Raw genomic sequence first — 21,659 nt, 5'->3', positions numbered from 1 at the left:
AGGGACCCGTACCCTGGCCCGGTGGACCCGCACCCCGGTTATACTTTCAAGTCCAGGGACCCGTACCCTGGCCCGGTGAACCCGTACCCCGGTTATACTTTCAAGTCCAGGGACCCGTACCCTGGCCCGGTGGACCCGTACTCCGGTTATACTTTCAAATCTAGGAATGTCGGGGAAGCCGTTATCAAATGCGATAAAGAGATCTCATTAACAAAGAAGATATTTACAGAGTGCCCGAAACCCGGGAGTAAAAAAAAAAAAACAACAAACAAACTTGTTTTATTTGGGATCCTGCTCCTTGTTCTGCTCCTCCTCCTCTTCTGGGAGAGAGGCTGCTGCTTTCTCTAAGTCTGGAAAATCTTCCTGGTCAGCTGGGACCAAACCCGCCTCCTCGAATTGTTCCAGGCACTTGTTGAAGCCCTGTTCAAAGTACGGGAAGGCTTTCTTAGCCAACATCAGCTTGAACTCAGAAGATTTTAAAAAGTTGGTCATCTGCTCCTCCTGAGCAGTCTTAAGAAGGGATACGGCAGCCTTGAGACCATCAGCTCGAGCACGGGAGGACTCGGCTTCCTCCCTTAACGCTTGTGTCTCTGCTCGGGCCGCTGACAGCTCTGCCCGCATCAAATCCATTTGCTGCTCCAAGACAGCCCTCTCCCGAGCCAACACATGCTCGTGAAGCTCGCTCAAACGACCCACCTCCTCTCGGAGTTTAGCATGCGTCTCCTGGGCCGAGGTAGCCCGAGCATTGGCCCCTTTAGCTACGATAGCTACTCGCTCGTAAGAATGTACGAGCATCTGCAGGCCCTGAAAATATTGTGCAAACTTGGGGATAAAGCGAGAAAAGAGAGAGAAAGGGAGAGAAGAAAAAAGGGGGGGGTTTACAATTTCCTGAACTTACAGAAAAAACTCGGGACGTTCCTTCGCAGAGAAGCACGTTGGGATGAAGTCCCTGAAGGTGTGCCACCTCGTCAGGACGAAGAAGGCCTAGAATCATTTTAAGAAGGTCCGCACCAATATCTTCCCCGAAGATGTTGGGAATAACCCAATGCCTTCCCCCGGAGGGCCCGGTAGAAGAACCTGTCATAGGAGGAGACCGGACGACCTACTCGACGTCATCCTGTACTGCCACCACCGTTTCCTGGATGGCTTTCCTCTTTCGTTTATTAAGAGGAGCTGGATCCTCTTCGGTAGATGGGACGGCGGATTCTTCCTGGGGAAGAATGGGTTCCTCACGAACCATCATTTCTGCTTCATCCCCCTGTCCTTCAGTTTCCCGGGATTCAGCCAATGCCCGGGCTTGGCGTTCTTCCTCCTCTTGAGTTTCCCGAGCTTTTTTCTCAGCCCGGGCTCTTTTTTGTTCGGCTTTTCTCTTAGCCGCGGCCTCCTGGAAACTCGTCCTGATCATGTCTTCGGCTGCATTACGAAAACAGCACGTCAGATGACCAAGCAAGTAAAGGATACATAAAGGGAAATAATGGTAAGATAATACTTTACCAGCCTGCGACCCGGGGTGATTGAACTCATCTATTATCTTGTCCACGGGTCTTCAGGCCGGGAACCAATCCCATAATGAATCAAGTTATCCCCCTCGATCAACATAGAGGAAAGATAAGATTGTTTTTCTAGGGCCCCCCAGGCTTGGATAAAAGGAGGGAGGAGTTTGTAATCCCGGGGAAGCTCGGGTTGGGAGGGCATAGCAGAAAGAAAGCCCAAGACAGTGGTAAGGAGAGTCGGGAATTGAAGAAAGAAAAATTTTGTCTTCCATCCCTTCAGAGAGGAAGGGATATCAGTCAAGAACCGGTAATGCATCCGGGCCATAAAAGAAAAGACCCCATCATTTAGCTGGCAAGAATAAAAATAATGAAAAATTGAAGAATTGATGAGAAGTTGTTTCATACGGAACAGTACAAAAGTAGCAGCCATAATACGAAAAGCGTTAGGGTGGAGGTGATTGAGGGGAAGGTTGAAAAATCGGGCAACTCCTTCAAAGAAGTGGTGTATCGTGAAGCGTAGACCACTCTTGAGCTGCTCAAGAAAGAAAGCATGATAGCCGGGGGGAGGGGTATCTGGGTGATCGTTCGGTCCGGGAATTTTGATGTCATAAGTAGAAGGGATGGAGCCCAAAGATCTCAACTCCTCTATACTACCCGGGCGAAGGGTAGAAGTCACAGTGGAAAACCATGGGAGACTTGTGGCCTTCTCTTTTCCCTTACCCTGGGTACCAGCAGGTCGAGAAGAAGAAGTTTTGGATTTTTTAAGGGGTCGAGAATGGGAAATGGGAATGCCTACTGGAAGGCGAACGGAGGTCTCAGAAGGGGTCGGGGAGTTATCCTCCGATCGACCTCTGACATTTTTGCCGGACGTAAAAGATGTGGAATTTGACATAATGAAAAGGATAAATGAGGAAAAGAGACTTACTAGGAAGAAATGGAGATGGTGACCGGTTGTCGACAAATGGAAAGATCGCCGGAATAACACCCACGCGACGGAAAAGCTCGAGAAAAGAATTTGGCAGAGCTTCGCTACAAGGGAATTTGCAAGTGAATTTTGAAAACCAGTCATATACTATATATAGGAGAAGAGACTGATCTATACCGTTGATCTAAAGCAGATCGAACGGACCAGATCATCCTCGAAAATTGGGCGGCATCAGTGGGCGGGATATTTGAAAAGACGTGAGCACAAATCGAGAAATTATAGTCATTCACTTGCTCGGAATACGGACAGTTCCTGACAGCTCGTCAGAGGGGGATGCGTCGTTCTGACATCGCATTAAATGATCAGGGAAGGCTAAGCCCCGGCGTATTATCCCAAGCCCGGGTGGTACGAAGCCCCGGTGTATTATCTTAAGCGCGGGTGGCACGAGGACCCGGCGATCAATTAATAGCGTATGATTTTCCTGTTTATTGATTCTTAATCTATGCCGGCTTGTTCACAAAAGATATAAAGTAGCAAGATACATTAAAATTTTTATTAAGGAAATGGTCGGCGTCGTATTACAGCTATTTTAGAAGATACATAATCCTGCCATTCATTCATCCAATCAGTCAACTCTTGAAAGTAAAGATTGGTGAAGGACTCGGCGGTTGAAATCTTGTTCAAATGATGCCACTCCTTCCACAGCATAGCATGCAACAGAGCTTGGTCGGTGGCTAGGTCTGCAATTCGAGCTATTTCAAGCTCTCGCCTATATTTCCTCGCCACTACTCTCTGTGCGCGAGTAAGAGCCAGGCCATTCTGGTAAGCGATGGTAATATCTTGAATCTTGCACCAAGTGGAAATAACCTTTACTTCGATATACTCTTCGACAGTTCTTTTTAGATTCTCCACGTAAGGACGTAGCTCGGCTGGTATTTGGCTATGTGCACCAACGGAAGAGACTGTACTGCTGCAGACACTGGAATCACTTGAGTTCGACATGATGAACTAATACTCATTTCATCCATATCGTCTTATTTATAGGAATGCGACATTTAATGTTAAAGAAGGTAAAGAGACCCTAGGCAATCGAAGCACCTTCCTATTTACCCAAAGGGAAAGTTGATCACCATCATTGACTGAATACATAAACGGTCAGGATTAGTCTTGAATATGGAGCAGAGCAGACGGAAGGACGTGCACAAATATCTAGGTGTTATAACCTTGGAATATGAAACGATTGTCGTCGACATAAATAAGCATGCATCATAATAATCCTCATGAATTGACCGGTTACACTAACCAACGAAGCATATTAGCCCGGGAAACGCAAGGTCCCGGCACTATCTACAGGCTCGAATAATGTGAGGCCCCGGTATATTCTTATAAGCCCGGATGGTACAAAGACCCGACATTTGATTTCGAGACTAGGATACTATTGTTTATTGACTATCAGTACCTATTTGCGTGCAGGAGATAAAGAAACATAAGACACGATAATTAATAATTTTTTATTATTAAAGAAAGATTCGACGAACTGTTACATTATCCATTATTGAAGATACAGAAATTTGCCATTCAGTTAGCCAGTCGGTCAATTCATGAATCCGAAGACTGATGAAGGACTCAGCAGTTAAGATCTTTTCCAATTGATGCCATTCTTTCCACAGCATCATGTGTAACAGAACCTGGTCGGTAGCCAGATCTGTAACTCTACCCACTTCAAATTCCCGGGTGTACTTCCTTGCTCTTGCTCTTTGTGCTCGAGTAGGAGCCAAGCCGTTCCGGTAGGTATCATTCAGGTCTTGAACCTTGTACCAGGTAGACATGACCTTCACCCAGATTAATTCTTCAATCGTCTTCTTCAAATCCTCCAGATGAGGACGCATTGCGTTTGTTACTAAGACGTGTGTGCTACTGCATTTAGTGGAGTCACTTGAAGACATGTTGAACTGATGTTCACCTTTCATTTCTATTCCATTATTTATAGGCACATGACATTTAATGGATGCACATCGTAAATGGTATCAAGTAAGACGACAGGACGTTCACGATTATCGAAGCATCATCCTTATCCATCTCGAAATATGGAACGTTTTTCGACAGGAACTTAATATTGATGCATGCGTCATTATGATTCTACATCATAGCCCGGGAGGTTTGAGGCCCCGGCGTCTTGTTTTATAGCACGAGGAATTTTAGCCCCCGACATCTCAGTTAAGGAGATTTATTTTTCAGTTCCTAATACAAATACAATATCTAGAAAAATTGAAATTCTCGACAGAATTAGAAATGGACAAGCATTTTTATCCCTGAAAAGGGTGCTGGGAGAGTAACGGAGATATAAAACAAAAATAACTTTTATTCAGAAGAAGAAATTCTTGCGGACTACATCGTAATATGCTTCCTCTACAAACATCATCCACAGGGTCATCCAGCCCTTTACTTCTCCAGTAGACGATTTGAGGAAGCTGTCGGATTCGACAATGTCCGTCAGAATTTTCCTTTCCTTGTAGAGCATCAGCTCGTAGACATAATCGTCCTTGAAAAGATCAGCTGTCTCAGAAACATGCAGACGTTCCCTATACTCCTTCAGCTTTACCACCAGTCTAGGAGTATTAGCTTCCCCAGTCTCGTAAAGAAACTTCAATCTCTGAAGCTTTTCCCAGTATTGGATAATTTTATGGAAGACTTCATCCTCCAGTTCCAGTTTTCGTTTCTCCCGGGCCGTTTTCATGAATTCTTCCGCCATATCAGGAGTCTTGGAGCCACTTGCACCTGCCATTGTATTCTCTAGAAGATAAATGTCGGTGTCATTGAACCAACGAAGGGTTGTTATATATATAGGAGAGTGAAGCCAATCCACACCATTAATCCATAATGGACCCAACGGCTCAGATATTCATCGTAAATAGTGCAAAGATATTCATACAGACGAGAAGATATTCGAAAAGACAGGTCCAGGATTCAATGCGTCATAATAATTCATTCTCTTGGAAAAAGAAGAGTCTCTGACAAATCCTACGGCCTATGTCAGCTATAATCCACGTGTCCATATATTACGATCAGCCTAAAAAATAATAATAAGCAAGTAAGCAAACAATTTTCCTGACCGGGCACACGAGACTAATCGGGACAACGAGTAGACTCTAGCCCGACTAATTAAGGTAGGAGTGATGATGCCCCGAGATATCCCGGGTCATGGATAATATCCATGGTTAAATGCCCGGGTCAGGAGAATAAAAGGTTCTGACCATACCAATAAAGTAATCGGACGGATCGGCACCCGAGTCATGAAATTACCCAGGATAACGAGAAAGTGGCTGGAAGAACCCACGGAAGGGCCGATCAATCAGAGGCCAGGCCACGAGATCACCCGAAGCAGAACCTCTCTGAGAAGTTATACATTTATGTTCTTATAAGGAATCCCAAGGAATACCTCACCCTGATCACTTCGATATGAGTGAAGTATTTAATGCCGCCGATCAACAGTGTTTATAGCCGATTTATCTCTGACATTATTACAAGTGGTCAATAAATCAAGTGGCCTGGATGTGACAATTGTGCGATTTGACATGTCAGAACAATGGGGTATAATCAGCCACCCTATTATAATTAATGCTCTCACACGAAGAACGAAGTCATCATTGTATCATCTACTATAAATATCAGGTCATTTACTTGCATTTAGGATTTTTTTTGAGATATTGATTCACATTTAATACTCTCATTTACTACACACCAATCATCACAGCCATCACTTGGCTACATTGGTTTTATTGCTTGAGTACCCTGCTGACTTAAGTATCGGAGTGGCCACGCCGGACTCCCCTCCGGCGCCCATTCACGTGGTTATTTTCTTATTCACAGATCCTCCAAGGAGCTCGAGAAGTTACGATCCAAGCCCGACGTCTAAACTCCTATTTCCTTCAATATCCTGATAGTTTACCCGGCAGAGTTTCTGACCCGACTCGTCCGTTTCGTCCGGGTTGCATCAATAATGAACATCAAAATAGTTAAATAAATATAATTAACATATCTATGACATACTAATTTATCATATTTTTTTTATAATAATCGTCACAATTCTAGTAGTTTGAGATATTCAAATTTTGGTGATTGTGCCGATATCAATTTCAAAAACTTTAGATAATACTTTATAATAATAATTTTTTATTTGTGAAATGTTGAAGTTGGTACACCGTCATTAATAAAAAACATGCATTGATCTCACAATTAAGTACAATTAGAGCTGTGGAGGGAGTTTATTTATATATAATTTCATATTTTTCTCAAATTCTATGGATAGGGAGTTTATTCATCTATAGTTGTAGATATAAAAATTATAACTAAATAATTATTTAAAAATAAAAATATATTTGATGGCTCATGGACTATTTTAATTATGGAAATTGATTATTCTAGTCTGTTTCCGGTAATAGACACTTCGTTCAAACTAAATGATCGATTTATGTGGTGTTTGCTTCAAATTCCTTCGTCAAATTTGTAAAAAAATATTCAGACAATAAAATAAAAAAAACCTTATAAATCTATTCATGTATATCACAAATTTAACGTTAAAATAAGTAGAAAATAAAAATTACAATGCAGTTCTTTCTTGGGTCAGGAAGAGCAAGATGAGCTAGCAAAACCCAATCTACCTTTGGCAATATCAAATTCCCAGAAATTGTTCTGTTGCATTATGTTGCCAATCACAGAGGTACCAGGCCAAGTAGCATTCACAAATCCGAGGCATTTAACACCAGTAGCGGCATCAATCACATAACTCTTCACTGGTGGCTCAAACATTGCTCCATCTGCGAAATGGAACACCAGTCTTGGCACCAAAGATTCTTTGAAACCCGTCGAATTGAAGCAGTATTCTAGTGGTCCAAAGTCCAGATTCAAGGTCCTAAAACCCGAAAGTGAGGGCTTCAGAGCATCCATTACAGGCTGATATGCCGGTTGAGTCAACATCGTTAGGCTCGAACCAGAGTCGACTATCACCCCTCCTACGCCATTCACATTCCACACTTCAATAGGGATATCCAACAGTATGCCTCCTATTGAGATTCCTTTAATATTTACAGCATAAAATGGAGGGATCACTCCTAAAACTAGCTCTGTGTATCGAAGTTTTATAGGGGACATGTCCGTTTCGTGGTAGGAGCCGAAGATTAGGTAGCTTGATACGTTATTGGGGCTTAAGTGATCAACTAGACAATATGAGAACTTGCCACCAAATCTTTTAGCTGCTTTAACTGCAAATGAATGGTTGCTGTAGCCTAGCCCTATGATCCCATCTGCAGCGTCAAAGCTTTGGCCACGGGAAGATCCGCTGCACCCAACCAGCACATTTTCCAGGCTTGTTTTCTTGCCGTTTGTTAGGTTGAATGTTATAGTCTCATTTGCAAAGACTCCTACTGTAGATGATCCATCTAAGTACCTGATCATGACCATTAATAATCAAGAATCGGATCCGGTCAAGAACTAAAAGTCTCGAGTTAAAGTGGAATGACACTTTCTTCCACGATTAATCTAATCACACTTCTGAGTTTAGGTCGCCTATGTAGGAAGCATATGAAATTATTAACACATCCCTTGGGGTCAACTATATGGATTTCTCTTTTCTACATCACGAAAAATGGGGCCAATGCTCAAGATAAGAAACTGCAACTAACTCAACCAAACAAGTTCTTGTGGTGATGGAGATATGTTGTACATAGCATGTGAGCCATTCTACTTAGAAATAAGTGTCATTACTAACCTGTAGGATGTAGGTAAGAGGTGTAATGAGTTCACCACCAAGATTGCAGCTTTTCCTGGTGACTGCTATTTTATCAAGTTAATACAAAGTTTCCACATCCTCTTTTACTTTTTCCCTGTGCCTATTTCTTCACTCCAAAAAGGAGTAATTTTGAAATGGACGAATGTGTCATGAGGTAACAAAACTTGATATATTTTTTAATATATAATTTAAAGAATATATTGCATTTAAAGTATGATGTTTCTTTGCTTGATGGAGTAGATACGTGAATGTCACTACTCACTCTTGATTATTTCGAACGGTCTCAACTTCTTACTTCACTTCAATGAATTTTTAGCTCATTTTTACTGGATCATCCGATAAGAGTCATAGAAGCAAGAGATAAGGAAACCATGTTAAATGACATGATTATGGTTATCGTCATCATGGTGTGCCTTTTTCAGCTATGAATTTCACACCTTCACAACCAATTAAAAACTAATTCAAGGACCCTCTTCGGCAAACGTGCAGGAATAATAAAATGCAACAAATGTAAAGGTTTATTAAGTACCTGTAATCATAGGCACAAGGATCCAACGGAGAAGGGCACTGAGCAAGGGAGAACAGATTTGCAAGCTCAATCTTGCACGTGCTCGAAGAACAAGGCACAGTCTTGAATGTGGACGAATCATCAGCACGAAAAACCCGCCGGTTCCTCAAATTTGTCCCGCATTGTGCACCTTCACACCTATACATGCACTTCGTCCAAGTCAATTCACTTCCGGTGTCAGCAATAAGGGTGATTTTTTGTGCGGGGGTTCCAACTTTGAGGTGCACAAAATACTGTCCTGTACCATAATCCGCGCCGGAATTCATCGGCATTTCACCAGCACTGCTGCTGCTGCCATTTATGCAGGCTTGATAATAACCGGTTTTCTCCTGGACTTGTCGTCTGGTTGAACTGAAACCGGCATGCTTTAGCCTCTGTCTACTCGATATCGCCCCAAAGCGAATTGTATCATGGTGGAGCATTTGCTTTATTCGCTTAAACGTCGAAACGGAATGGACTCCATTTCGCAGATTTCTTAGCAGATCATCCCTGTGAATCAACTCCAGCTTAGTTCCAAATGAAACTTCATGACCTTTCACGAGCTCTACTCCTGAGTTAGTTGCTACAAAGAACAGGATGATTAACAAGCAAGAGTCTCTTTTCTGCCAAAACATCACCATATTTCGTATCACTGATGGATTAAGCACACGAGTCTTTAAGATTATTGAGCAAGGAACCAATTATTTAAGCAACGCAACCAATTATTTAAGCAACGCAACCAATTATTTAAATTATCGAGAGAAAGTTGGCCGAGAGGGGCTTTTGTCAGCAAAAATTTCGGCAATCTTTCTTGGAGAGAAGGGAGGGCAGTGGAATTTATCCAGGGAAAATGACAGGGATATATAAAAAACCAAGTGAGAAAAAGAGTGCAACATTTAAAAACTGATTTAAATTCAACATGCATGGGTGCGTTGTTACATGAAAAATTCACGATCGAGTTTGATTGTAAATTTATTTGCTGTCATATCATATATTATCGTACGTTTGTTGTTTCTTGTATCTTCGGGGGATCTTAAATTCAACCATGCTTGTCTTAATCATTATATCTGTATGTCAAAAGCGTGTGTGAAAATACTGGAAATTAAGTTCATTTTACAACATTTTCTGTAAACGGTGAGACAAGATAACTAAAAAAATAAACTTTTGAAAAAATGACAGAATCCAAAGATAGGTAGGTGTACATGCGATAATGTCACGATTGTAATGATGGAGATTAGGTTCCAAGCTTTGGATTCGCACCCATTGTTATTTTCCTTTAGTACTGGGCACTGCTGACAACCTGGCTCAACAGGTTTTTTCGGGATAGTTGAAAAAAAATTTGAAGATAGAATTAACAAAGGCAGAATCCAAGGAAAAACGACGCTTCTGGGATTACAAAATGTGATCTTGTTAACAATATCAAGTGGGGGAAGATAAATAAATTAATTGAAAAAGGTCAAATGCACACACATATATATATATATATTATACATGTGTATAATAATTTTATGCTGGCAAAGAATATTAACAAATCCGCGTGATGAGCTGTTGTCATATATATATATATATATATATATATAAATAAAAACAGCTGTCTGGTAAATGAATAAAATATCTGAGTTTGACCCCTGATTTTGTGCCATGTTAGCTACCTCTTCTGCATTTTTAGACCCCACCCACTCAAATATTTCCTTTTAGTTTTTTCTTCTTTGGGATAGATCACCATCACTTTCACCGCACATTTCATGCTACTATAAATTTCGAAAATGGGTTTTGTACTGTTCCAAGTTGCTGTCTTTTCTGGGCCTGTCTTTTTCTTTTCTCAATTGGATCATCGTATTTTCCTATATAAATTTCTTCAAATATATATGTTACAATCATTAATTTAAAGGAATATGCCACCAGCTTCTTGTATGGTTAGTTTTTGCACCAACATTCTCATATTACATACTTGAGAATCAATATTTCCGGGATATGAGTGGAAAATGGAAAGTTAAATACATCAAATGGTACATTACCAACGAAACTAATATCTGAAATACGGTTAATTAGATGTTACCTTTTAACATAGTATTTTAAGTGTTTTCAAGAATTTAATTAATGGAAATTAACAGTGTATTCAAGAATTTAATTAATGCAAATATAACTTAATTATCCAATTTAATATCCGTATTAATTGCTAATTAGTGAGCACTTCTAGACGAGCAGACGAACCGTCGAAATTCAACTTACATAAAAAAAAATTTATACCACATAAATATATCAAAGTTCGATGGTTCCATTATCACAACAGAAATTTATTACCATAAATTTTTCTAATCTTTTGCTAATATATGCTCCTGAGTCCTGATAATAACGACTAAAAAACGTGAAACGAATGAATTAAATATAAATAAAATAGGAAATTTAAATATAGTTTGTTTTTTTTATTCGGTGTGAAAAAACAGGTCTATATAATAAGACGGAGAAAAAGAGAGCATTTTGAGAATCAGAGGCGGAGGTACATACAATTGGCCAATTTTATTTTTAAAAAAAATTTGTACGTAAATTTTGTATAATTTTGGAATAATATGATATTAGTTCGGGTAAATCAATTTAAAATATTAAAAGATTATAGAGTTTAAAATTCTAGCACGGGCAGAACCATGTTTTGGCTCCGCCACCGTTGAGAATTTATCCCAAAATCCGAAATTCAAACATTCTATATACTATTCTTTATGTAAAATGTTTTATTATATTATTTTTAATATAAGAGAAAATAAGAAAGCATATAACTTTGATGATTTCTCCTAGTGCTACCTTTAATCAAATTTATCCTAATTTTAATGTTTATCACGCCTAAAACGAAAAAAATATTATAAAATCCTATACAATTATTTTTACTTTTTAATTGTTCTAATTAATTATAACCAAAATTTATATAAAAAAACTAATTCCAAAATGGTTAATATTATTATAATCTCTAAAATTTTCTTGAAAAATTAATTCTTAAAAAATATTATATACAAAAAGTATAAAACCACTAAAAAAACATAAATATTGTGCATGGAAGAGCGAGAGAGAGGTGAAAATTATGATTGAAAGGCCGATGCTTGCGTCTTCCTCACCTTGGCCGCTTCTCCTTTCCTCCCTCCACGTCTCTCTCGCCATCCCGATATACATGCATAATTTCCCATTTTCTCACCATTTCGTTTACAAATCCTCTGCCGATGGCTGTACAAACTTTTACATTTGCCTTAGCCCATTTCCAACATCAATGCACGCGTTTACAGTGGATTTTCTCAAAGACCCGTTATTAGTTTCTGCTCCAATTTTTTGCGTTTCGAATGATCTCCTCGATCGAGGGAGAACCCGATGGCCTTCATTAGACGTCCGCTCCTTCCATCCCATTATCTTATACGTAATGTGAAAGCATTTTGAGTGTTCGAAATTTGTGTGCGTACGTGCATTTGATTCACAGGATCATAAATGTAGAGTTGTCTGTATTCTTTGACATCCTGGCTTGAACTTTGAACATGTAACCTTCTGGATTATGAATTACTTGCGTTTTATCACATGCCGCAATGCCATTTTATGATTTTGTCTGTTCTGCCGTTTTTTTTGCAGATTTTTATTCAGTAATCTTGAATTGTCATTCCTCCCAGGGGGTGGAAACTTGAATGAGGTAAGTATTTACCGTCGGTTGATTGTATTAAGATGCTGGTAATGTAATGGTAGGAAAATGTAACATGAATCACAAATGATTGGTTTACATTTCAGAGCTCTGCATGAATCGGGAAAAGATAGAAGATACTATATGCTATTATTTGATTAATTAGTTTCTCTGTTTTCTCTGTAGTTTCTTTTTCAGTAGACTTGGTTTTAGACATTGTGCCGTGGCTACCACATCAAATTTCCAAGATGTTAGACAAAAACCATTTCGGGACTTACGCTAATTCGCAATTCACGGAATGATCCATAACAGAGTATGTGATGAGGGTCATGTCCGTGAAGCACAAGTTGTAGTATCATTGAAAAATGAGTTTGTTTTCATACTTTATGGTTGCAATTGGTAGATAATGATTCTCTGAAGATGCAGTGATTAGAAAAAGAATTTTGGTTTTCTATGCCAATGCAGATGAATGCGCCATCAGAAGAGGGAACATTTGAGTCTGGTTGGATGGACTTGGCTGCTAAAAATCCCAGTTCATTAACTTCAAATGCGCCTCATTTCTTGAAGAAGCCAGAGCAAATGCCAAAAAGGAGCACGAATCCTGTCCATATCTTACCATGCGAACCTGCGTCTGCGGATCTCAATTCTCACGTTAATTCAACCTCAACTCACAGATCAACCAGTGACTTTAAAAGGACGCAGCCAATACTGCTGACTGGTACGAATACATGCCCAGTTCCCAGCCCCGGAAGATTTACAAATACCGACAATCTGACAAATACAATATCAAGTGGAGCAATATCATCACCGAAGTCTGTGGTAGGTAACGCTAAGAGTACTTCGTCAACCATCAATCATGGCTGGAGCAGAGGTAGCAGCAACCGCAGTGACAGTTTAGACAGTACAAGTGCACCCTTAAAGCCCCACACCGGAGGCGATGTTAGATGGGATGCCATTAATTCAGCTTCTTCTAGAGATAGTCCTCTTGGTCTCATCAATTTTCGGCTTTTGAAACGGCTGGGGTATGGAGATATTGGAAGTGTCTATCTTGTCGAACTTCGAGGAACGAATGCCTTCTTTGCTATGAAAGTTATGGATAAAGGTTCTCTTGCAAGTCGGAATAAGCTACTTCGTGCTCAAACAGAAAGAGAGATTCTTAGTCTTCTCGATCACCCTTTCTTACCTACCTTATATTCTTACTTTGAAACTGAAAAATATAATTGCTTGGTCATGGAGTTTTGCAGCGGAGGAAACCTTCACACGCTTCGACAGAAACAACCCAATAAACATTTTACGGAGGAAGCTGCGAGGTTCCTACCGAATCACTCTGATTTTCTTGTTTCTTCTAGTAACCGGTGAGTACATTTTCAAATTTAGATTGTGTTTGACATCTTGCAGATTTTTTGCATCGGAGGTCTTGTTAGCTCTTGAGTATCTGCACATGCTAGGAATTGTATACCGAGACCTTAAGCCGGAAAATGTGTTAGTAAGAGAAGAGGGACATATCATGCTCTCTGACTTCGATCTATCACTTCGTTGCTCTGTCTGTCCGACACTAGTGAAATCTTCATCTGTTCATGTTGGAAATTCAAGCGAAAACTCCGGTGCTATCTTGAATGATGACAATATGATCCGGAGTTGTATGCAGCCATCGAATTTTTTCCCGCGCCTCCTTCCTACAAAAAAGAACCGCAAATCCAAATCCGATTTCGGGCTGACCAATAACTCTAACGCCCTTCCCGAGCTAATGGCCGAGCCGACGGATGTTCGTTCTATGTCTTTTGTTGGCACTCACGAATATCTAGCCCCCGAGATCGTTCGGGGAGAGGGTCATGGCAGTGCAGTGGATTGGTGGACATTTGGCATTTTCTTGTACGAGCTCCTACTAGGGACAACTCCTTTCAAAGGTTCTGGAAACCGTGCTACTCTGTTCAATGTCGTTGGCCAACCATTAAAATTTCCAGAAACGCCGCAACTGAACTCGACGGCCCGTGATCTGATAAAAGGGCTGTTGGTGAAGGAACCTCACAAGAGAATTGCATACAAGAGAGGTGCTACTGAAATAAAGCAACACCCTTTCTTTGAGGGTGTTAACTGGGCCTTGGTAAGAAGTGCAATGCCTCCGCACATACCCGAACCTGTAGATTATAAGCAGTTTGCCTCTAAGGATTCAGCTAATTCAGACAAGAAGATGGCTGACATTGGAAATGATCGAAACAAAAGCAGCTCCACTGATTCTTCTTATGTTGAATTCGAGTATTTTTAGGATTTTGCCACCCATCTTTTTACCTCTTAAAGTCTTTTTTGTTTTCGGGGGGAAAAACACACACACAACAATGTGTATATACAAGTTATGTGAACCTTTTTTGTCATGGTTTCTTGCCTATGCACTTTTCCATTTGTTTTACAGTGTTATAAAAGTCACTGTGCAGGACCGTCTAGGCACCACGTGTCTAGGCGGTAGATGATCACTAATCGTCCCAAGTTTAAAAAAATCGGTTGATCTAGACGATGCTAGAAAAATAGCATGTCTAGGCGGTTAACAAATTGTCTACGCGATTATTATTTTTTAAAAAATAAATTTATAAATATAAATAACTTTTTCTTTAAAAAATAATAATCGAACTAATTATTCATAATTTTTTGAAATACATGCACATAAAAAATGTATGCAATTACCCGTTGACCTGGACAATCATAAGGACGGATTTAACAAACCCGATTCCATTATAGTTTTTCTATTTGTAAGATTATCGTTTGTCATTATTCATACAACAATCATGATAGACGGGTTATTTTGTTTTTTAACTTTAGTCAACTATCAGAAGAAGTTATTTTTCTTAATATATAATTGACCGAGGATTATTTTGTTATAAAATAATATATCATGCTATCTTCTTTTCAAGCACCCTTGTCATAAAACCGCAACCATGACCGTCCCATCTACGAGTATTTCCAACCTTTCATTCTCAATTTCTTAACCAAGAGTAATAATCTCAATAAAGAGCGAAAAGAATTGGTTGGAATGAAAAAAACTAATCTCAACACCATTAAAAAACACATAAATTGTTTTTTTTTTCAGTCAAACGTGACTGTCCGCTCTCTCGACGTTTGTTCAATTCCTCTCAAGGAATGCCCACTATTTTTCTTCAAATTTCATGGATTTTGTGAAATTCTTGTACCCATAATTGGAGGCGATTGTTAGGAGGCTTATGTGGCAAGTCGGTGGATGGAATTTTAGAGCTCCTTGGACTTGCATGACAAGTACATGATTCTAAAAATCGATTTAATTCTTTATTTGAAAATTTTGTGCTGCTTGAGGCTTCTTCCACGGAACAAAACTACAAATTTGACGGCAAAATTTCGTTTCATGATTTATGATAAATGTAGATAAAAAATGTGGGTCTTTTGGTCATTATAAAGTGATAAAAAAATTATTCGTACAACTTAAAATCATATATTATATATTTTTCTTATTATATTATTTATCCTTATATTCCTAATTTTAATCACTCAAAGTACTCTTCTTTTAATTATTCTACCGTTCAAACCATATTCTAATATTCCAACACGAAGTAAATAAAATCTTACAATTAGAAAATTCTCATTATATTCTATTATTCGATCAGCGAACAAAATCATATTCTATTATTCGATCAGCGAACAAAATCATATTCTATTATTCGATCAGCGAACAGTACCTAAAAAGGTCAATCAGCGCATTTCATTCATTGAAAAAATATAATCATAAGAAAAAAAAAATTCAACTAGATTGCTATTTCGGTCATTGTATAGTGAGAAAGATGCCTCACTGCACATTTTCCATATTTCAATTTATCAGGAGCAATATAAGCCACCTAGACCGACCTGATTCTTTCGCGCTAATGCCATCTTGGGCTCCCGTCGGTATCAACGATGAGAAGGAGGAGTCACTGATTTGATTGGACTTCGTTTGATCGTATCTAAGGAACAAGATTTGATTGGACTTCGTATGATCGTATCTAAGGCACTTGTTCCGCTCCAAAAACTGGTGCCTTACTACTTGGACTCCATGCGCAGTCTGAGATATAAAACCACCTATCAAACTGAACTAACCATAGAACCAACCCAAGGAAAAGGAAATACAAATTCATTGAGAACTAATATGATTTGTGCTTCCACCCGGGCTACTCATTCTGTTTTTATAGAGACCCGAGGTTGAATCAAAATGAATAAAGGTGAGCCCTTTCCCCGGAACAAAGTATAAAATTAAAAAATTGAACTAATGTTGGTGGGGTGCGCCATGGCCAAGATAGCAGTGCCACATCTAGGCGACGCACGAAAGCCCAGGTAGCAAGCTACCTTAGTCGACCCTCCCCCTACAAAAATAAATTTAATATCGTGTGGACAATTGATCCACGTATCAAATATTAATATTAAACTGATAAGAACAGATACTACTCTTGATCTTAGCCAAAAGGCCGAGAAAGGTATGAGAGTTTAGCCGTGTGGTATGGTCATTTTTATAATCCCCCTCATTCTGATGCTGCAAATCAGTCGATGTGGGATACCAAGTTGCCTTGCCTTCCCCAAGTTCGTGCTTAAACTTCACACAGTACCATAGAGACCAAAGTTTTCAGCAGTTCATAAAGGGAAAATCTTGAATTTAGTTTTCTCACTCAAAAAATCGTGTCTAATCCCAACATTATATTAAATATGTAATTTCATTTTAGATTTACAAAATAATAACTAATTAAATATTTAAAAATATTTATTTCGTACGTAGAGAATATAAATAATCAAAACTGTTAAAAATTTTTTTGAGTGATTTGTGGTATGAAATGCGTGTAAGGTTATTGTTAGAACATAAGGTGACTCTCAAGTTGGTAGTTGTAAAGTATACTCCAAAGGGTGACTTATCTGATAGTTACAATAAATAACTATAATTCGGTTAGTCAGAAGCTTTGGGTAGATCGAAGTTCAGTTGGACAACTGGAAAAAGGCTTGAGAAGGTTCAACCGGTAGTTATCTCTTGTGGACAAGTATATATAGCTTGGTTAAAGGAGGCAAGAGGGATTTGAGATCTTGACAGAAAAACAAGCCAGGAGAAAGTGCACGGATAGGGAGAAACATTAATGAGAGCATTTGAGAGTTAGAAAGATCATTTGTGATTCAATTTTGGCTATTGTTTTGTGCACTTGTAATCTGTTCCTTGTAGTGATCATCAATAAAGGTTTGGCTGATTCTCCCGTGGACGTAGGCGTTTTCATCGCCCAACCACGTATATGATTGTGCCGTGAGTGTGTTCATATCAAAGTTGATCGATTATTCTTTACAGTTATGAATTTTAATAAAAAAAAATTCTACTTTTATCCATATTTTAGTTAATGCATCGAGATTCTTTTTCGTAGTTCAGTGGATTCTTTGCGTATATTGAAATCGTGAAATTCCGTAATCTTGTATACATTTCTGGAACTACTACTATCACAACAATATTTATAGTTTCCACACACATTTGAAGCATGAAAATATATTTTTACTCAATAAAATCAGTGTAATATGAAACATCAACATCTGTGTCCACGTAACGTTGCTTTTGAGTGGAATACAAAAAATTTAAGAACCATTTTCCTTTATAACACACTTGGTGTATAGTTCTATCGATAGAACTATACATATTTTCTTATGTGTTCCACAAAAGGGCACCGGGCATTTTAGTCTCATCCTCATCAACTTCCTAAAGGATCGATGTCAAAGAATAAAAATTCCAGCACACAGCTATAATGTCACGTGTTTACGAACGATCCAAAAAAAAAAAACTGAATGCTATTGTTCAATGAAGATATTATTTAGTGGCAAAGTTGAAAAGTGAAAAAAAAAAACAAAACAAAATGGAAAAAGAAACGAGATGCATAACACGTAGATGAGATGTTGCAGAGCTGTTTCGCCGCCACGTGCGTCCATAATAGATAAGCTTGGCCGATTCAATTCGCCGCCAATTAATCGAGTACGCATAAATAAGTTCCAAGAAAGCGATATTAATTCTCGTCGGAAGTTGGTGAGATCTGAAGAAAAATATTGAATCTAATTTGTTGAAGGATGTCGGGAGCTCAAGGAACGCAGCCGCCGGGGTCGTACGCAGCGACGACGTACGAGTCAGTGGAGGGCGGAGATAACAAGACGCGGCTTGATATCCGGTCCAAGGAAGACGAGGGCGGTATCCAGATAGATAAATTGCAGGACAAGGTGGAGGACGCCGCCGGGAAAGGAGGTCCAGTTTTCGGCGCTGGCAAGGACGATGATAAAGATGACTTAGGTGTGACAGGCACAGCTTAGATTTTTCCAGCTAGCTACCATGTTTGCAGATTGTCGAGCTGCTTTTTGTTCATTTAAACTTTTCGAGTTCTTTTTCTTTGTTGAAATGTTCACGTGATGTGTTGTAAATTTATTCCATAATTTGGTTTTTGGACTTGGTATCCAAAATCCTGACTTGTAATGAACTTGGATTTCTTAATTATGTCAGTGAGCTGCACGTGGATCCATGTCATGTTAAAATTGGATGATTTTTTTATACAATCGAGAATCTAATTTCTAAGAATATTTTAAACAAGATGAATTTAATGAGCAGCATCCTTAAATACAATTTCCACATGAAAGTGAAATGGAGACCATGAAACAATTTAATGAGCCAGAACATTTGAAACATCACATATTAACGCTGCGTGCAACAAGAAAACAGTACATATTTTAATAATCGGAGTCCCTGCACGCAGTCAATTAGGGGCTTAATTCAGACAGTCTTTTCTTGAACATATTGTAGAATCGACTACTTGCAGGGATATCTAGAAAAATCTTGTTCAAAGTTATGATACGGGAATGAAAATCTCTGAGCTGCCGTTGGAACCAAGTCAGAAACTTGTGAAATCTGGCGATATTTTCCACTGTGATCCATAGTTTGATGCGTAGCGAGGAGTTTATCCAGGAATGTCCAGTCCCCAGAAAATTTCTCCTGTTGCATGACCCTGCCAACAGCAGGATGCCCATCTCCACCCCCAACTCCACTTGATGTTAAATTCAACAAGTTCTGCGTACACTGCAAGTCCATGGTATTCAACGGAAGTGATGACAAGAATGAAGGTGGAATAGTTGATTCGGGGCTCGTTAACTGTGGAAGATGCATGGAATTGCTAGGATCAAATACATAATTCATGTTGTATTGTATTTGATCAGTAGTTATCTGTTTAGGTACCAAAGTAGAATCTGCAATGGTAGCCTGGAAAGTTGCAGCCACCTGCTCAGCTTCTTGATCGGCCTCGGTTTGGGGATGGAAGCCTCTGGTGTGATTTTTCTTTTCGAAAACCCTGCAGACCACCCATCCGTCCTCCTGCTTCAGGAAATGACCCAAGTTTTTTAACCATGGTTCACGAAAAATCGATATATACATTCAAGTTTGATAGTCATTTCTATATATACGTGAGAGTTGGAATTTGGATGTGATCATCATGACAAATAATTATAAGCTTGCATTCGTTATGGGAATTGTGATTTATCTATATAAATCATAAAGGAGATATGAAGGTGCGCATTTATAAATTATTGTCATTTAATTTGTTTCATTTGTATACCCCCGATGAATTTAGATGTTTTGATAAGTAAATGTGGATACATGATAAAATGATTTTTTCTATTAATTTGTCCATTTTTTTGTTTGGTTAATTAACTTTTCAAAGTTTTTTTTTGGTATAATGACTTTTAATTTTCAGCTATTTTGATTCAATTATTGACATGACAGCTACATATGTCATTATTTTTTGATGTCACGTTATCATTTTTCGGTAGTATATCAAAACCAAACTTTGAAAAGTTAATGAGCTAAAATTAAAAAAATAGACAATTTAATGGACTAAAAAACTATTTTGTCAATAATCTAAGTAATGATATAATTTGTGATTGAAATATGTATAATGGATGGAACAAACGCTTTTCAAACACAAAAGTCACATAATAATAAAAATAACTACAAATAATAACTGAAAGTTAGAGAAGTGTACTTGGATTTGAGCATTAATATCGTCATCCAAACGATACTCGTGCATGATCCAATCAGTCTTGCATCCATGAGGGGCCCGTCCTGTGTAGAAAACCAGGGTTTTTCTCATACCAATTCTCTTCGAACTTTTCAGGTGGATCCCCTTGTCCCGACCCGTTGCCTTCCAGAAACCTGCTGACGTGGCCCGATTGGTTCTTGTTCCTGTGGGATACTTTTTGTCTTTGTGGCTGAATAAGTACCATTCATTCTGGGGACTTGACCCGATTCTACATTTATCTGCAGCACCCATCATCATTTTTTTTATCAATACAATGAGTTTCAACATGCGATGCTTAAAAAAACCAGACACAAGATTTGGAAAAAAACAATATTTTGAGGGTAAACCTTTGAGGTCCCAAGGCTCAAGTTTGTTGAGATCGACTTCCCGAATAACATCCAAGTCAATGGGTTCATAGGACACCTTCTTCCTCAGGTAGTAATATAGCAGTTCCTCGTCTGTTGGATGAAATCGGAAACCTGGTGGCACCGATAGCTCCCCGTTTCCACGCATCATGTTTTGATTATATCTGCAGGTTAATGTTCCACACGTATGCGTAAGGATGAAATCACGTGCAGTTTACAAAAGAAAAATTAATAGAAGTTAATGGATATCATGGCAAGAAAAAAGAAAAAAAAGCAAGCACCAGAACCCTAAAAGTGGATGGATTAATCTTTCATGATAAAGTTAAGAAAGCTGACAGGTGACAGCTAGGGTTTGTTTGTGGCCTTCCAGACACCTAAGAATTAAACTCAAGTTTTAGCTAAGGTTGCCAAAGTATGACTAGTTTCATCTTTCGACAGGGAAATGAACACAAAACAGAACCAGACGGCGCAGATAAATTCAGGAGAGAAATCAACAAAGAAAACAGGCAACCTGAATTTACTATTTCGTGTTTCTCTGAAGAGAAAAAATAATAAAAGGAAGAAGCAAACCTTTCTTGATTAGGGTTTTGAATTTTCTAGCTTCAATGCAAAAGGTAAAGGACAAGCAAGTGATCATATAGGAGAAGAAGATGGTTCAACCAACTTTTGCGGGTGAAATGCACACAATTCGAGTGGTATTAAAAAGAAGCCAGAACACGCACAGATAGAGAAAGGTGAAGTTTAAGTTAGAATATATTAACATATAGGAGAATTTATTTAGTTTAATTCTACAAAAACTAGAGCTTAGACTCAGGATTTAGGA

General features: G+C 38.9%; 4 protein-coding genes and 1 non-coding gene across 6 annotated transcripts; 2 read left to right on the top strand and 3 right to left on the bottom strand.

The window, feature by feature from the left end:
* Positions 1–6,902: 6,902 nt before the first annotated feature.
* LOC142518134 (aspartic proteinase NANA, chloroplast-like) lies at positions 6,903–9,693 on the bottom strand. Its single transcript, XM_075620828.1, has 2 exons — positions 8,736–9,693; positions 6,903–7,864 (listed from the first exon to the last, which is right to left on the bottom strand). Exons 1-2 carry the CDS (start codon positions 9,392–9,394, stop codon positions 7,042–7,044), a joined length of 1,482 nt encoding a protein of 493 aa, XP_075476943.1. The 5' UTR covers positions 9,395–9,693; the 3' UTR covers positions 6,903–7,041.
* Positions 9,694–11,778: 2,085 nt separating this feature from the next.
* LOC142518133 (serine/threonine-protein kinase RHS3-like) lies at positions 11,779–14,895 on the top strand. Its single transcript, XM_075620827.1, has 5 exons — positions 11,779–12,270; positions 12,360–12,417; positions 12,604–12,718; positions 12,871–13,715; positions 13,804–14,895. Exons 3-5 carry the CDS (start codon positions 12,704–12,706, stop codon positions 14,669–14,671), a joined length of 1,728 nt encoding a protein of 575 aa, XP_075476942.1. The 5' UTR covers positions 11,779–12,270; positions 12,360–12,417; positions 12,604–12,703; the 3' UTR covers positions 14,672–14,895.
* A 1,780-nt stretch (positions 14,896–16,675) lies between these two features.
* On the bottom strand, positions 16,676–16,878 carry LOC142519938 (U2 spliceosomal RNA). The gene has a single exon (XR_012813823.1). It is a non-coding gene; the product is annotated as a U2 spliceosomal RNA (small nuclear RNA).
* A 1,357-nt stretch (positions 16,879–18,235) lies between these two features.
* On the top strand, positions 18,236–18,960 carry LOC142518136 (uncharacterized). Its single transcript, XM_075620831.1, has one exon. The coding sequence runs from the start codon at positions 18,484–18,486 to the stop codon at positions 18,718–18,720; it is 237 nt and encodes a 78-aa protein (XP_075476946.1). The 5' UTR covers positions 18,236–18,483; the 3' UTR covers positions 18,721–18,960.
* A 40-nt stretch (positions 18,961–19,000) lies between these two features.
* Positions 19,001–21,523, bottom strand: LOC142518135 (protein SOMBRERO-like). Of its 2 annotated transcripts, none has more exons than XM_075620829.1 (4): positions 21,407–21,523; positions 20,819–21,000; positions 20,436–20,710; positions 19,001–19,771 (listed from the first exon to the last, which is right to left on the bottom strand). In XM_075620829.1, exons 2-4 carry the CDS (start codon positions 20,985–20,987, stop codon positions 19,211–19,213), a joined length of 1,005 nt encoding a protein of 334 aa, XP_075476944.1. In that variant the 5' UTR covers positions 20,988–21,000; positions 21,407–21,523; the 3' UTR covers positions 19,001–19,210. The 2 variants fall into 2 exon arrangements, with proteins under 2 accessions (XP_075476944.1, XP_075476945.1); XM_075620830.1 differs by having other exon boundaries at positions 19,001–19,768.
* Between the last annotated feature and the right edge of the window lie 136 nt (positions 21,524–21,659).

Source organism: Primulina tabacum, chromosome 11 (assembly GCF_025594145.1).
Source record: "Primulina tabacum isolate GXHZ01 chromosome 11, ASM2559414v2, whole genome shotgun sequence".
NCBI classification, from domain to species: Eukaryota; Viridiplantae; Streptophyta; class Magnoliopsida; order Lamiales; family Gesneriaceae; genus Primulina; species Primulina tabacum.
Note: the sequence above shows the minus strand (reverse complement) of the source record. Positions and strands in the feature narration are given on the sequence as shown.

Bases quoted from the DNA above. Each gene is read 5' to 3' on its own strand.
- LOC142518136 (XM_075620831.1), top strand. From the start codon at position 18,484: ATGTCGGGAGCTCAAGGAACGCAGCCGCCGGGGTCGTACGCAGCGACG.
- LOC142518135 (XM_075620829.1), bottom strand. From the start codon at position 20,987: ATGATGCGTGGAAACGGGGAGCTATCGGTGCCACCAGGTTTCCGATTT. The intron at 20,711-20,818 runs GTTTACCCTCAA...TGGGTGCTGCAG, and splicing joins TGAGCCTTGGGACCTCAAAG to ATAAATGTAGAATCGGGTCA. The intron at 19,772-20,435 runs GTACACTTCTCT...CATTTCCTGAAG, and splicing joins ATATTAATGCTCAAATCCAA to CAGGAGGACGGATGGGTGGT.
- LOC142518133 (XM_075620827.1), top strand. The intron at 13,716-13,803 runs GTTCCTACCGAA...GACATCTTGCAG, and splicing joins TTTACGGAGGAAGCTGCGAG to ATTTTTTGCATCGGAGGTCT.
- LOC142518134 (XM_075620828.1), bottom strand. From the start codon at position 9,394: ATGGTGATGTTTTGGCAGAAAAGAGACTCTTGCTTGTTAATCATCCTG. The intron at 7,865-8,735 runs GTACTTAATAAA...GGTCATGATCAG, and splicing joins CCTTGTGCCTATGATTACAG to GTACTTAGATGGATCATCTA.